General features: G+C 42.1%; 2 protein-coding genes across 6 annotated transcripts; both read left to right on the top strand.

Annotated features, from left to right (window-relative positions):
* Window positions 1-1,797: 1,797 nt before the first annotated feature.
* Window positions 1,798-11,302, top strand: LOC132793466 (protein lingerer-like). 5 transcript variants are annotated; one of them, XM_060803402.1, is made up of 14 exons: window positions 1,798-2,280; window positions 2,369-2,543; window positions 2,751-4,147; window positions 4,210-4,637; window positions 4,862-4,969; window positions 5,715-5,819; window positions 5,946-6,052; window positions 6,529-7,019; window positions 8,420-8,539; window positions 8,661-8,786; window positions 8,854-9,105; window positions 9,171-9,326; window positions 10,450-10,482; window positions 11,058-11,302. In XM_060803402.1, exons 1-14 carry the CDS (start codon window positions 1,864-1,866, stop codon window positions 11,154-11,156), a joined length of 4,014 nt encoding a protein of 1,337 aa, XP_060659385.1. In that variant the 5' UTR covers window positions 1,798-1,863; the 3' UTR covers window positions 11,157-11,302. The 5 variants fall into 5 exon arrangements, with proteins under 5 accessions (XP_060659385.1, XP_060659383.1, XP_060659386.1 ...); XM_060803400.1 differs by having other exon boundaries at window positions 6,529-7,115; XM_060803404.1 differs by having other exon boundaries at window positions 1,799-2,280; window positions 6,529-6,662.
* Window positions 11,299-12,019, top strand: LOC132794027 (phospholipase D A-like; the record flags this gene model as incomplete). Its single annotated transcript, XM_060804243.1, has 1 exon — window positions 11,299-12,019. A coding segment is annotated over one exon (372 nt), but the record flags the coding sequence as incomplete, so codon positions are not given.
* Between the last annotated feature and the right edge of the window lie 79 nt (window positions 12,020-12,098).

Below are 12,098 nucleotides of genomic sequence, written 5' to 3'. Positions count from 1 at the left end.
AGTAAATATTTTCAATATTACAAATTCTTAGTGAAAATATATACTTCTCCATCTGGAAACAATAGTGGGTGTTTAGCATTACTTGCAATGTACACCATTTTGTCCGGTTTTCATTCCGCTTTGTGCCCATTTTTCGGTTTCAATGCCCTCGCTTTAAGTGTTGTTAAATGCCCGTGTGTGGTGTTTGTGTGTCTAGTGTTGGTCAGCGAATCAGAATTTCGGAAATTTACAATAGTTTATTGTTTTTGTTTATGTATATTTATTGCAAATGACTAGTATTTAGTTAATTCAGCATACCTTTTTAAAATTTATTTTAATTTATATTTTATGCCACTTTTGTTCAGTAGTGAATCTGGTTTTTGGAGCTGGCAACACTGTTAGGTAGCAGTGCGAACGAGACGCCGCTATTCTCGTTTCTCAACGAAAACCGAACACAAAGCAAAGCAGAAAACCGAAGCGAGTCAAGAATTTATAAATCAATTTTTTGTGTATGCAAGAGCTCCGTGCAATTCATACCGCAAATAAGGTAGATTTTTTCTTTTCATTCAGTGCTGCAAGTGCAGGTTGGCTCCAATAAATGTACACATCGTATTGCAGCAAATCGAGTGTTTTCAAGTGTGAATATAATTATTTTTTGTTTTGGGGTTTACTATGCACAAAAAAAAGAATTGACTCCATAAAATGCGGTTGTCGGTGGCGGCAACGGCAGCTGCTGTGCCATGACAAAGCTTTGTGATATGTGTGAGCAATGTGACGGAAAATTGTTATTCATCGCCGTAATAAACGGACAAATGAAGCGAAAATATGTTGAAAATAATTGAGATAGATACATATAGTATCTATATTGCATCCAAGAACAAAGGGATGATGTTCGTAAAGAATGTTATAATTTTAAAGTCAAGCCAATATATGAGCAACCCCTCTTACTCACTCTTTTTACCTCCCCTCATATTCGAGGCTGTGTCGATCACGTTCCAATGCCCCGCACAACGCACCCTCCCCTATTACCTGTTTGCGAATACACATACACATAAACACACGCCCGCTGCCGTCGTCGTTGATGACGTTTTGCTATTATTGCTTTTGTTCGCTGCTTGCTTTATTCTTCCGTTCGTCTGCAGTTCGTTTTTGTTATTCCTGAACTTTTTCTTTTCTCTGTTTTATGCTGCGTTCCACTTTGTTCATGCGTGTGGCATCTTTTCGCATACATCTGTATATGTGTGTGCGTGAGTGTTTGTATTTGCGAGTATTGGTGTTGCAAAGTGTGTGTTTGTTCACGTTCTTTCATTATTCGCCGTTCTCTCTGATTAAATGTACATTGAACTCTCAGCTGGGCTAGTTAACTTTTTATTAAACCCGGTATCTATAGCGAGGAAGGGAATTATCATTTGGGACAAGCGAATAAAATCCCGTAATTGTTGTAGTCTTTTGTTAAGAGGTGTTAATAGGCGAAAAAACAGTAATTCTTCAGAAATCTTTAATATTGAAAACATTTTAAGTGTTTTATTATATTTTGTTGGGAAACTTGTTAGCTTGTATTCCCCAAACATTTGAAAAGGCCTATCGACTTTAGCTTTGCTTGCTAGCTTTGAACTTGCGCTGTTGATACTTGCCAGCTTGTTGACTAACAAGTGTCATGCTATTGCAAAAAACAAAAGTGATGAAAAAACGAAGCAAAATCAGTTTATAGGAGAGTAGGCAACGCTTTTGTTACTTTAACCAAGCTTTCAAGTTTTGTTCCACGTTTGTTATAAAGTGAAATCTTGTGTGATAAATTCTCGAAATTTAAATCGTACTTACGACCTTTTTTGCAAATTCTCTTTGTTTTATTGCAGCTAATTTGTATATACAGTGTACATAGAGATGAGCACACAACAAACTCGTTCGGGGGGCGGAGGCGGCGGCGGTCGCACTCAGAAAAAGTCAAATTCCGCCAATCTTGGCGGTGGAGGCGGCGGCCATAGCAGTGGCGGTGGCAACATCAATAACAGCGATGCTGGAGGCGTCACACATGCAGCCGCAACATTGAACAACAAGAAGACAAGCGATGCAAACAAGACAGAGAAAGCAGAGAAGGCACAACCGAAGGCTACCACGGAACAGTTGCGCCTGGCCCAGATCACCAATAGCAGCACCACAGAGGATCCGCAGATCAATGAAAAGGTCACGCTCTTGTTGACTATGACTCAACGTTCCGAGGAGGAAGTGTGTTGCGCCTTGAACGAGTGTGACTATGACTTGCAGGCGGCAGCCAATTTCTTGATTGAGATTCTACCACAGGCAAGTAGTCAAATTGCGAAACAAATTACTATAATATATATAATAAATTTATACTTATATACTCTCTTCTGTGTGTGTTCGTTCACAGGGCGCGTTTGCCAAGTACGAGAAGAAGCGCAAGAACAAGGCTGCAAATGCTGTGGCGGATGGCGCCGGCGGGGACGGCGACTGGGCCGATGGCAACGCCAATGCGGACCGGCGCGAAAAGTCACGCAATCGCAGTGCCAATCGCGGTGGACGTGGCGGCACCGACAGTCGCGGCTGTAAGTCATTTACTTTTCATTAATTGTCGTATGCAAAAAAGTAGAATAAGTAGAGGTATATCCGTCCCTTTAAACTATACTCTTGGTTGACTAAGCCGCGTCAATCTATTTGTCTGTCATTTTACAGTGTACCACAGCAAACACTCTATACTTGTTTATACAGGCTTTAACTAACTAAACATTACTTTCCTTGTTCGTTTCCTTTAGGGCGTGGCAGAGAGGCACGTGAGAATGATCGCAATATGCGTGAATCTCGTGGCGGCGATCGTGGCGAGGATCGCGCCAATGACAACTATCGCGGCCAGCGTAATGGCCCACGCGGTGGTGCTGGTGGTCCTGGCGGTGCCGGCGGACGTGACGGCGGTCGCGGTGGCGGCTTCATGTCACGTCCGGGCCGCGGTGGCGGACGCATGGGCGGCCGCAGCGGTGGACCACGCGGTGAACGCGGCTTTGGTGCACGTAACAATGCTAACAACGAGGATCATCACGAGGTGGAGTTGTGGGACAATACCATAGCTCAGAATGCAGAGAAGCAGCAGCATCAGCAGGCGCACGACGATGCCTGGGGCGATTGGAACAACGAGGAGTATGAGGGCTCGCTGAAGGACAGCAAAGTGTTTACCACGAGCAATCTCAACTCGCAGGTAGCCGGCAACGTTGTTGCTGGCGGCTCCTCGTTGACAGCGGGCGAGTTATCGGCACCGCCAGGTCTGGAGCATCATCAAGGATCTCATCTCGAGGACAGCAGCAACAGCACGCTGCCAGCTACGTCATCCGCCACCACGCCCATGATGCAGTACAGCGCAGCGGTTAGTAATCCGCCGCCACAACTGCAATCAGCAGCGGTGAGCACGCCTAGCAGCGCTGCGCCCGGCTCGGTCAGCAATGTGGCGTTGAATGCGTCGAGCTATGCGAGCAACGTGGCTGCCGATTCATTCTCCAGTGCGGCGTCGGCGGCTGCCACCTTGGTGCAACAGGCTCAACAGCAGGCACAGCAACAGTTGCAACAACAGCAGCAGCAACAGCAGACGCCACTGAAGCCATCGGCGACACTTTCAGCGGAACAATCTCAGTATTTCAACTCGCTGACGTCACAGGGCGCCAGTCCAACAACCGCTGCAGCTGCCGTGGCGGCTGCCGCAGCAGCAGCAGCAACCGCTGCTGCACAACAACAACAACAGCCTTCGTTGGCGTTCCAGAGCAGTGGCGGCACAGCGTCAACGCAGTATCCGAGCACCTATGCGAATGTGTTCGCCTCGGCGCCTGGTAGCAGTGTTGGTGGCACGCCTACAGGCGGCAATAGCAGCGATCAGTCGCAGCAGGCTCCGTTGCGTCGGGCACGTGTCAAGCTGCCGCCGCCATCGAAGATTCCATCGACCGCAGTGGAGATGCCAGGCGATAATGCTTTAAACAACATTGGCTATTTGGATGTGCAATTCGGTGCGATGGACTTTGGGAACGATGACAGCTTTGATGCGCTGCCCGAGAAGTTCAATGCGGGCGTCTCGATTGATGGTCAGCAACAGCAGCAACAGGATGATTATCAGACCAAGTCACAACAGCAGCAGGCGGCGTTGACCGCTGGACTGCAAAGTGCGCAAATTGTGAGTATAGAAAAATAACAGACTTCTTTAAAACGATTGCCTTTACTAATTTATTGCTGCAGTTACAGGGTGATGCTTTAAGCGCTGCTGGTTATGCGGCACGTTCGTCAGCGCAACAGCAGGCTGGCAATGCGCTGGATCAGTTGACCAAGAACGATCCTTATGGCCAGGCGGGCAGCGGCAACAATGGAGCCTCGTCGTATCAGAATGCGTATCAAAGCAGTGCCGCCAACAAGGCGAACAGTGCCTATCAAACATCCGCCTCGGTGCAGGGCTTCAACAGCTCCAGCTATGCCAATGTTCAATCCTCTGTGGCGAATAGCTATCAACCTTCGAGCTATGCCAGCTATCAGCCAAATGCTGTCAACTCCTATCAACAACAGCAGGCGGCGGCAGCTGGAGCTCAGAATGCGACGGGCAGCGTTGCCGGCAGCAGCGCTGCAACACAAAACATTCCGATTAGCGGCAGTGGCGGACAGAACAGCTCCAGGTACGCACAACTCCATGGCAAACTGTCCACACATTTAAAAACTCGGCTTGCGTTTGTTATTTTGTTCACACACCGTTTTGTTTGTTTCCAAATTTCGCCAATTAACCATTTAATTTGTTTCTTTGTTACCAATTTAAACTCGTTTAACTCCAATATCCTCCACACCTTTGTCTCTCTCTTTTTCTACTCAACTAAAAACTCGCCATATAATATCACAATAACAGCGCAAATGCGAGCTCCGCCTATCTCACATCGGGATATTCGACACCACAAAGTGCTTACCAGTCCAGCCAGAGTGTCTATGGCAGCACTGGTCTCTCCAACAGCAGCGGGTATGTATTATGCTTCAATTCCTCCCCAACCAACCAACCAATTTGCCTTAGACACCTTTCGAAATTCCTAATCATTCCTACCAATATTTCCATTGCATGCGGGCTTTTTGTTCGAGCTCTAACTGCGGGGGAAATACATTTTGTTTAGTGCTGATCTTAGAAAGTATGCTTAAAAGTCAGGCTAGGCTCATAGCGATAAAAGGACATTTGAGTCTAACAAGTCTGACCTTGTAAAAGATTTTGATTAATAATGCCTGATCGTCATTATTGTTTCTTTCTATGAACATTACGTATATCAGCTTTAAAACTGTAGTTATAGTTTGTCAAATTTGGGAATTACTTTTAAAATTTGCATGCATAGAAAGTTCGCTTTAATAAAATCTAAGAAAAGGTTAGTTCAATATAGGCTCACTAATGATTCTGTATAAAATCAAAGTTCCGGGTATACATGTTCATGCATTTTATTTATGCGGGGTCTAAAACAGTGAGATTATTATGATAGTCTTTTCACTTTAACTTATTTTATGCCCTTGGCACATTTCCAATTGCTTGCAGACCCTTTGCCACAGAAAGCCATTTTAATTGAAATTTCATTAGCTAGTCTTATACACAAAATTGTATATCGAATTCGAGCAATAGCAGCTTATGCAACTATTATTAGTTAATAGCTACTAAATATTTGATGTTGATTCCTTTGTTTCGTTTCGTTTTGTTTGATTCCTTGCTGTGTTATATCGCATCGCAGGTTTGCTGGCAGCGCAAGCAACTCGTCCTCGCAGTATGGTAACTTTAGTGCTAGCGCCAAGCTAAAGGACGCTGCTAACGCTGGAGCTGCTACGCACTACGACAGGTAAGATTACCCTGAGCGCTGCGCCAAAAACAAACACTTAACACAACAAGTAGCTAACAATTAATATTGCGGTCTTCTTGCAACACTTAAGAAACTGAACTAATTGCGATTATCTCCTTTCAACAGTGTCTCCACTAGCAGTGGCGTGAGCAGCAGCAGCGCCAGCACTGGCAACGGTCCAGCCGGAGCTGTGTCTGGCGTATCAGGTGCTAACCAGGCGGTCGTTTCCAACAGTGAGTACTCAAAGCACAACTCTAATGATTATCTGATTTGGGGCAATAAAATGAACTGCATAATGTGGATAATGTGTTCAGTTATACTACAAAATTAGTTAAATTACGCTCAAATTTTAACTGTACTGAGTTTTAACTGTATTTTAAAGATTACGAAATCACTTGAAAGAATTTAAAATTTTACGTTCGAAACAAAAATTAAGTTTTATAAACCAAATTATATCTGGTTGCCTAAAATAAACAAGTTAAGCACTTGCCTTCAACGTGCAGTTAAGTAGACAGACAGATTAGCCCGCTTTGTTGTATATTATAAATTAGATCAAGTCCGTCTGGCATGTCGCATCTTCTGTCTGCTTGTTAACAAATAATCGCTTATTTCAACAAGAAGTTCTATTTAAATTTACCTTAAAGTCAAACATCTTCGACTTTCTATCTTCGTTTCGTATTTAATTAATGTTTCCTTCTTCAATTTGCAGCCAACAACAATGTGAGCGGCAGCAGCTCGGCCAGCAGCGTTGCGGCTGGTGGCGGCATCAACAACAGCAGCAGCAACAACAGCAGCAATGTGGTGTCAGTTAGCAGCCAGGTCCAAGGCGGCTCGATAGCGGGCGTAAGTAGCGGCAGCGGTGTTGGTGGCGGTGTTGCCGGCGGCAGTGCATCCAGCGTCGGCGGCGTCGGCGTTGGCGTCGGTGTTAGCAATGCCAGCTCTGTGGCAGCCGTTGCACAAACGGCTGCGGGCACCACCGCGGCAGTGCTCGCCTCGCTGACCAACAAGAACAGCAGCAACAGCAGCGGCGTCGTCCGCGGCCTCAGTAGCGGTGGCAACGGCAACGGCGCCACAACAGGCAGCGCCGACGCAGGCGGCGTCGGTGGCAGCAGCTCAACAGCTGGTGGTGCTGGTAGTGCTGGTGGTGGCAGCGGGGGCGGCGGCAGCGGCAGCGGCATGGTGCCCACCAACATCCAAATGGTTAGTCAATATATTCAGGCTGGATTGCCATACTATCAGCCACCATGTTATTCCTACGAGGAATTACAAATTATGCAACAGAGAGTGCCACATGTGGTGAGTTCATGGAGAAAAGCAAAATGCAAAAAACAACAAAAAATACCAAACAAACAAAAAATAATGAAAAAATTAAAAACCAACTCGACAACAATTCAAATGCAACCAACCAAAAATCAAATCAGCTTAAATCAGAATCAGTATCTCAATCGAATATCAGTTCAATATCCAAATCAAATCTGTACAAATCTAAAATTCCATATTCACTACTTCACATCAAAAATCAGATCTTCTAATACATACATGTCTATATATAATGTATATATAAGTATATATATATACTTAATTTAATGCTCGGCGCATTCCCAACGACCGCATTCCTCTCTCACTTCTCTCGGCACGCGCTGGCTTCACAACAAAACGTTGCAAGCTCTGTACATCTCTCTTAACTGTTCTTCTCAGTGTGTGCATTACCATTCTTCCCCATATGTTAATATTATTAACAACAAGTACCGAAACGATCGAAAATCAATTACATAAACGGTGTCTGTATGTTCCATTCGTGTGGTAATTGTGGTGCGTGTTTTTGTATGTCTGTGTGTCTTCTACATTTCATCGATGAAATATTTCCTCTGCACCTTATTGTTATTTGTACTCGCCGAATAATCAATCATCATCATCCTCCTCATCCACATAAAGCCACGTCTACCACTTCCGCTTCCAAAACTCCCAAAAAAAATAAAATAATGAAAATAATTTTGCAGACCCTTTTGGATTCTTGTAAAAGAGTGAAAAAAGGGTCCCCAATAAAGCTTTGTTTTTCTTTGCACACAAAATTCAATTCCATGTTACTAAAAACCATATAAAATTTGTATTGGCATTAAAAAAAAAAAAGCTAAAGCTCATTAACATGAAATATTTGAATATCATTCACATTAAATTGTGATCTGAGATTCAACTGTTTCCACCGCATCCTCTCCACTCCACGCTCATTCATCATCATCAACATCAACTGCATATCATATTCAATACTTATACTTAATACAACTAACCCAATTCATATCATCCCACATTATCATTTACTAATTTTGTGCATTGCCCTAACCAAACATTTGCATTCATAATTATTGATTATTGTTTTCTGTTCTATTTTTTTTTTACATCGTTTACCATCTTCCGTTCCGCTCTGTTCAAAAAAAAGAATATACAAAACAACTTTTGTGATGCCCTGGCAACGCTGTGCCTAAACCATAAACTCGCAGCTTTTTTAATTCATAAACATTATTGCTGTGCGCCCATTCACAAATTGGGGGAGGGGCAACAACATAATCGCTAACTTTGTTTATTTCTCTCGCTTTTTGCAGCAAGGATATTATGATCTGAACTACACGCCCAGCATTGGAACTGGACGCGATAATCTCGGCTCTGTGGCCTTTGATGCACGCTTCGCGCGCACCGACAATAACTCCAGTCCAGTTAGTAATGTAAGTAAATATCGTTCAATTGAAGATCGTGTTTATACTACCCCGACTCACCTAGATTTCAGTTAACAGTTTTCTTAATTCCATTTGCTGAATGTTATCCTCTTTTTTGTTCGCGTTGCAGGTGTCCAGCACAATGTCGCAACAAGCTGGCTCCAGTGCGCCCATGCTGAATGTTCCTTATGCTTATTTCTATGGCGGCAATGTTATGCCTGGCGGTTTCCAATATGGCACTCCAGCCATTTACCCAGTAAGTCATTAATGATACCTGCATATAATTAAGAATGTATTTCAATTAATTTCTCGTATCTTTACAGCAACAAATACCGACCGCAAATACTGCCTCCGGTGGCCAGTTCCCGAAGCCATCGTATAGCGCTGGCTATGGCTCCACAAGCTACGATACACTCTCGCAGGCGACTCAGGATTACAGCAAGGGCGGATACTCGTCCAGCGTGAATCAGCAGAGCAAAACGCAAACGGTTTCCAATCAGCCACAGGCTGGCACTGGCTCCGATCTGACCTCATCGATGTACGGCAAGGGTCACGTGGCGCTAAACAAGGTCAATGTACGTAGTCTCTATTTAGTTTTGGATTATCCATGTATACTTATAATATTATGTGTATTTTGCAGTCTTACGAAAAGCAGAGTTTCCATTCGAGCACACCGCCACCATTCAATATGGCAAACACGCAGACACCGGGAGGCACGTCGGGCCAACAGTATGGCATGTATCTGCCGATGCCAGCGGCTGGACATCACAATATGATCCATCAGCCCATACATCAGGTAGAGTACAATGCCGCCGAGCAGTCGCATTTTCTATTACAACAACCACATCAACAAGATCAAAGCCAAAGCGTGCAAATTGCATATGAAACTCATAATATGAATGATGAGGTGCAAATGTGGCATCAGAATCAAAATCCAAATCAGAATCAGTTTAATCCGAATCGTCATCGTAAGCACCATCATCTTCCTCGCAATCGACGCTATGATGCAAATTACATGCAGCAGCAGTATCATAGTAATAATGTTCAGCACATTCAAGACGAAGATGTCAGTGACATTTCATTTTTCGTTGACTGAAATTCAAGATCAACAGCCAGATTCACTCGAACATTTAGCAAAATTAATAGAATCGCACCATATACACATTTCTTCAACGTCGTGACACTTGCATAATCAAACACACATCACCCAATCACTTTGTAACTCGTACAACAAAAAGAAACACATTACTCCTCACATATATTATATATTTATTGTTGAAACTAATTTTCGCATCAACTGTGCAATCATTTCTGATGCATGTCTCACTGTCTGGTCATTTATTTAACCAAAATTATTTATTTGTACTTTTTGCAAAATTGTTTACTCCTTGGTTGTTATCCTTTTTTTTCTTTTCTTTTCTGTTATTTTTGTAATCGGCGTATAATCTTTATAATTTTTGTGTTGTTGCTGTTCGAAATTGATTTTTGATCTATCTATTAACAATAAAATTATATTATACTATGCATTCTCATCTAACGAAATCCACTTGGCACTTGGCGCACCATTTTAATATCTCATTACTTTTATTAACTCTTTTGGATTAGTTTTCTCTTAAATATCATTTTAATCTTTCAGCATAATAACAAACATTTCATGCATTTTGCCACGAAGCTAGGGGATTCTTTTCTTAATTCAATTAAACATTGAAGTTATTCATAGTTGAAATTAATTTATTAGTACTCTAATTAGTAGTATTATTGTAGCTTTATTAACAACAACATCAGAGAGCTTACGGTTATGGGGCAAAAAAGAGGGGATATTCGCCTTATGAACATTTTGTGAAATGCATGGAAATTGTTCGATTGTTTGACTTTTTTTCTTTATAATTTCTTTTGATTTTTTTATGGGACAACATTAGATGGACGGCAGGATTCATAGCTCATCCCGCCGGGTAAGTTTCCTTTGTTGTTGTATCAAATGACACAGACATTTTTTTGTTGTTTGTTTTTTTTTCTCAGTAAATATCTATGTGTACTTTCTCCTTAACTCTCTTTTTACTATTTAAATTATTATTATTCTGCTATGTATTATGTATGTATATAGAACTAACACATGTTTCATGCACGCAACACGCACATAAGTTGTTATACGATTTTCTATAATATTTATAGTAAGATCATAGTTGGCTTAGCTATATCTCATCAAAAGAAAAGAAAAGGGTTCAAACCGAACATGATTCATGCAGTGTCCATAGAAGATAAAAAAAAAATAAATTAAAAATTTCATATATACACGAATAACTTTATACATATATGTGTAACAATCAGGTCTATGTCACTATATATATGTATATGAATAACCCACAAATATATATTCATTTATATTTGTATGTTTATGGATATTGGATATTGGCAATAAGTGCCAACATATAAATATATATATATTCGCATATATGTATTTATATATTATCGACTGACCAAAAAAAGAACAATTGTTAATTGGAACTCCTTTTCGGACATTTTTCAGGACTCGAACAGCGCTGGTCAGCGTCAACAGTCGAGCAGCCAGTCCAAGTCTGCCGGCAAACAGAGCTACCCAGCCTCGTACTGGACCGGACAGAACTAGCATCTTCCGGAGAAGACCATTTGGCGGCCACTGCAGATAACGCTGCAGCCACCGCAGAGCTTCGGCGATTTTTATAGCCTTCGCACCGCCACCACAGCAACAACAACAACAACAGCTGCAGTTGCAACTGGAGCATCATTAACAACAACAGCAACGGCAAAAAACACCCATTCACATTTATAATTATAATAATATCGTGCAGCAGCGAATGTTGCCCATAACAACAAATACAATAATAACAACAACAACTACTAAAGCAGCGACCGCAGCAACAACAACCACAATAACAACAGCAACCACCACAACAACAGCAACATGCGCTGCAACAAATCAGTTATTAATGCTTGTCAAGGAAAAACAACAGCAGCAACAATCGCCGCCACAGCAACCACAACAGCAACAGCAGCCGCTTAATAAATCCGATGAAGCGTTGAGCGAGGAGCATCATTCATCGCCAGCTGATGATAATGATGATTATCTAATATATGAAGATGAGAGATCATATTTTACTTAATAAGAAGAAAATGTTTTTACTACGAACGCACCGTAAGGCGATGTCGCCTCCTCCTCCTTCTCCTCGTCATCCGCCTACATTCGCACACACACACACACACATACACATCCACAACACAACACCACACACAAATCACAAGCAAGAACAACCAAAACAACACATACACCTACATACATCTATATACAGCCAACAACCATCTGCATATACATAATAATAAACTATACCAAGTACCATTTTTCACATTGCATACAAATAATTTACAAAGATAAAAGATAACAATTATTAAATATTAAAGGCGTAAAACGATTTAACAGATTTATAAGCGTAAGATGAAACAACAAATACAAAATACAAATACAAAAACAACAAAAAAAACAAATAAAACGTAACGTGAATGAGAAAACACACACAACAAACAAAAATTAATT

This window comes from Drosophila nasuta, chromosome 3 (genome assembly GCF_023558535.2).
Source record: "Drosophila nasuta strain 15112-1781.00 chromosome 3, ASM2355853v1, whole genome shotgun sequence".
In the NCBI taxonomy this organism is placed as follows: domain Eukaryota; kingdom Metazoa; phylum Arthropoda; class Insecta; order Diptera; family Drosophilidae; genus Drosophila; species Drosophila nasuta.
Note: the sequence above shows the minus strand (reverse complement) of the source record. Positions and strands in the feature narration are given on the sequence as shown.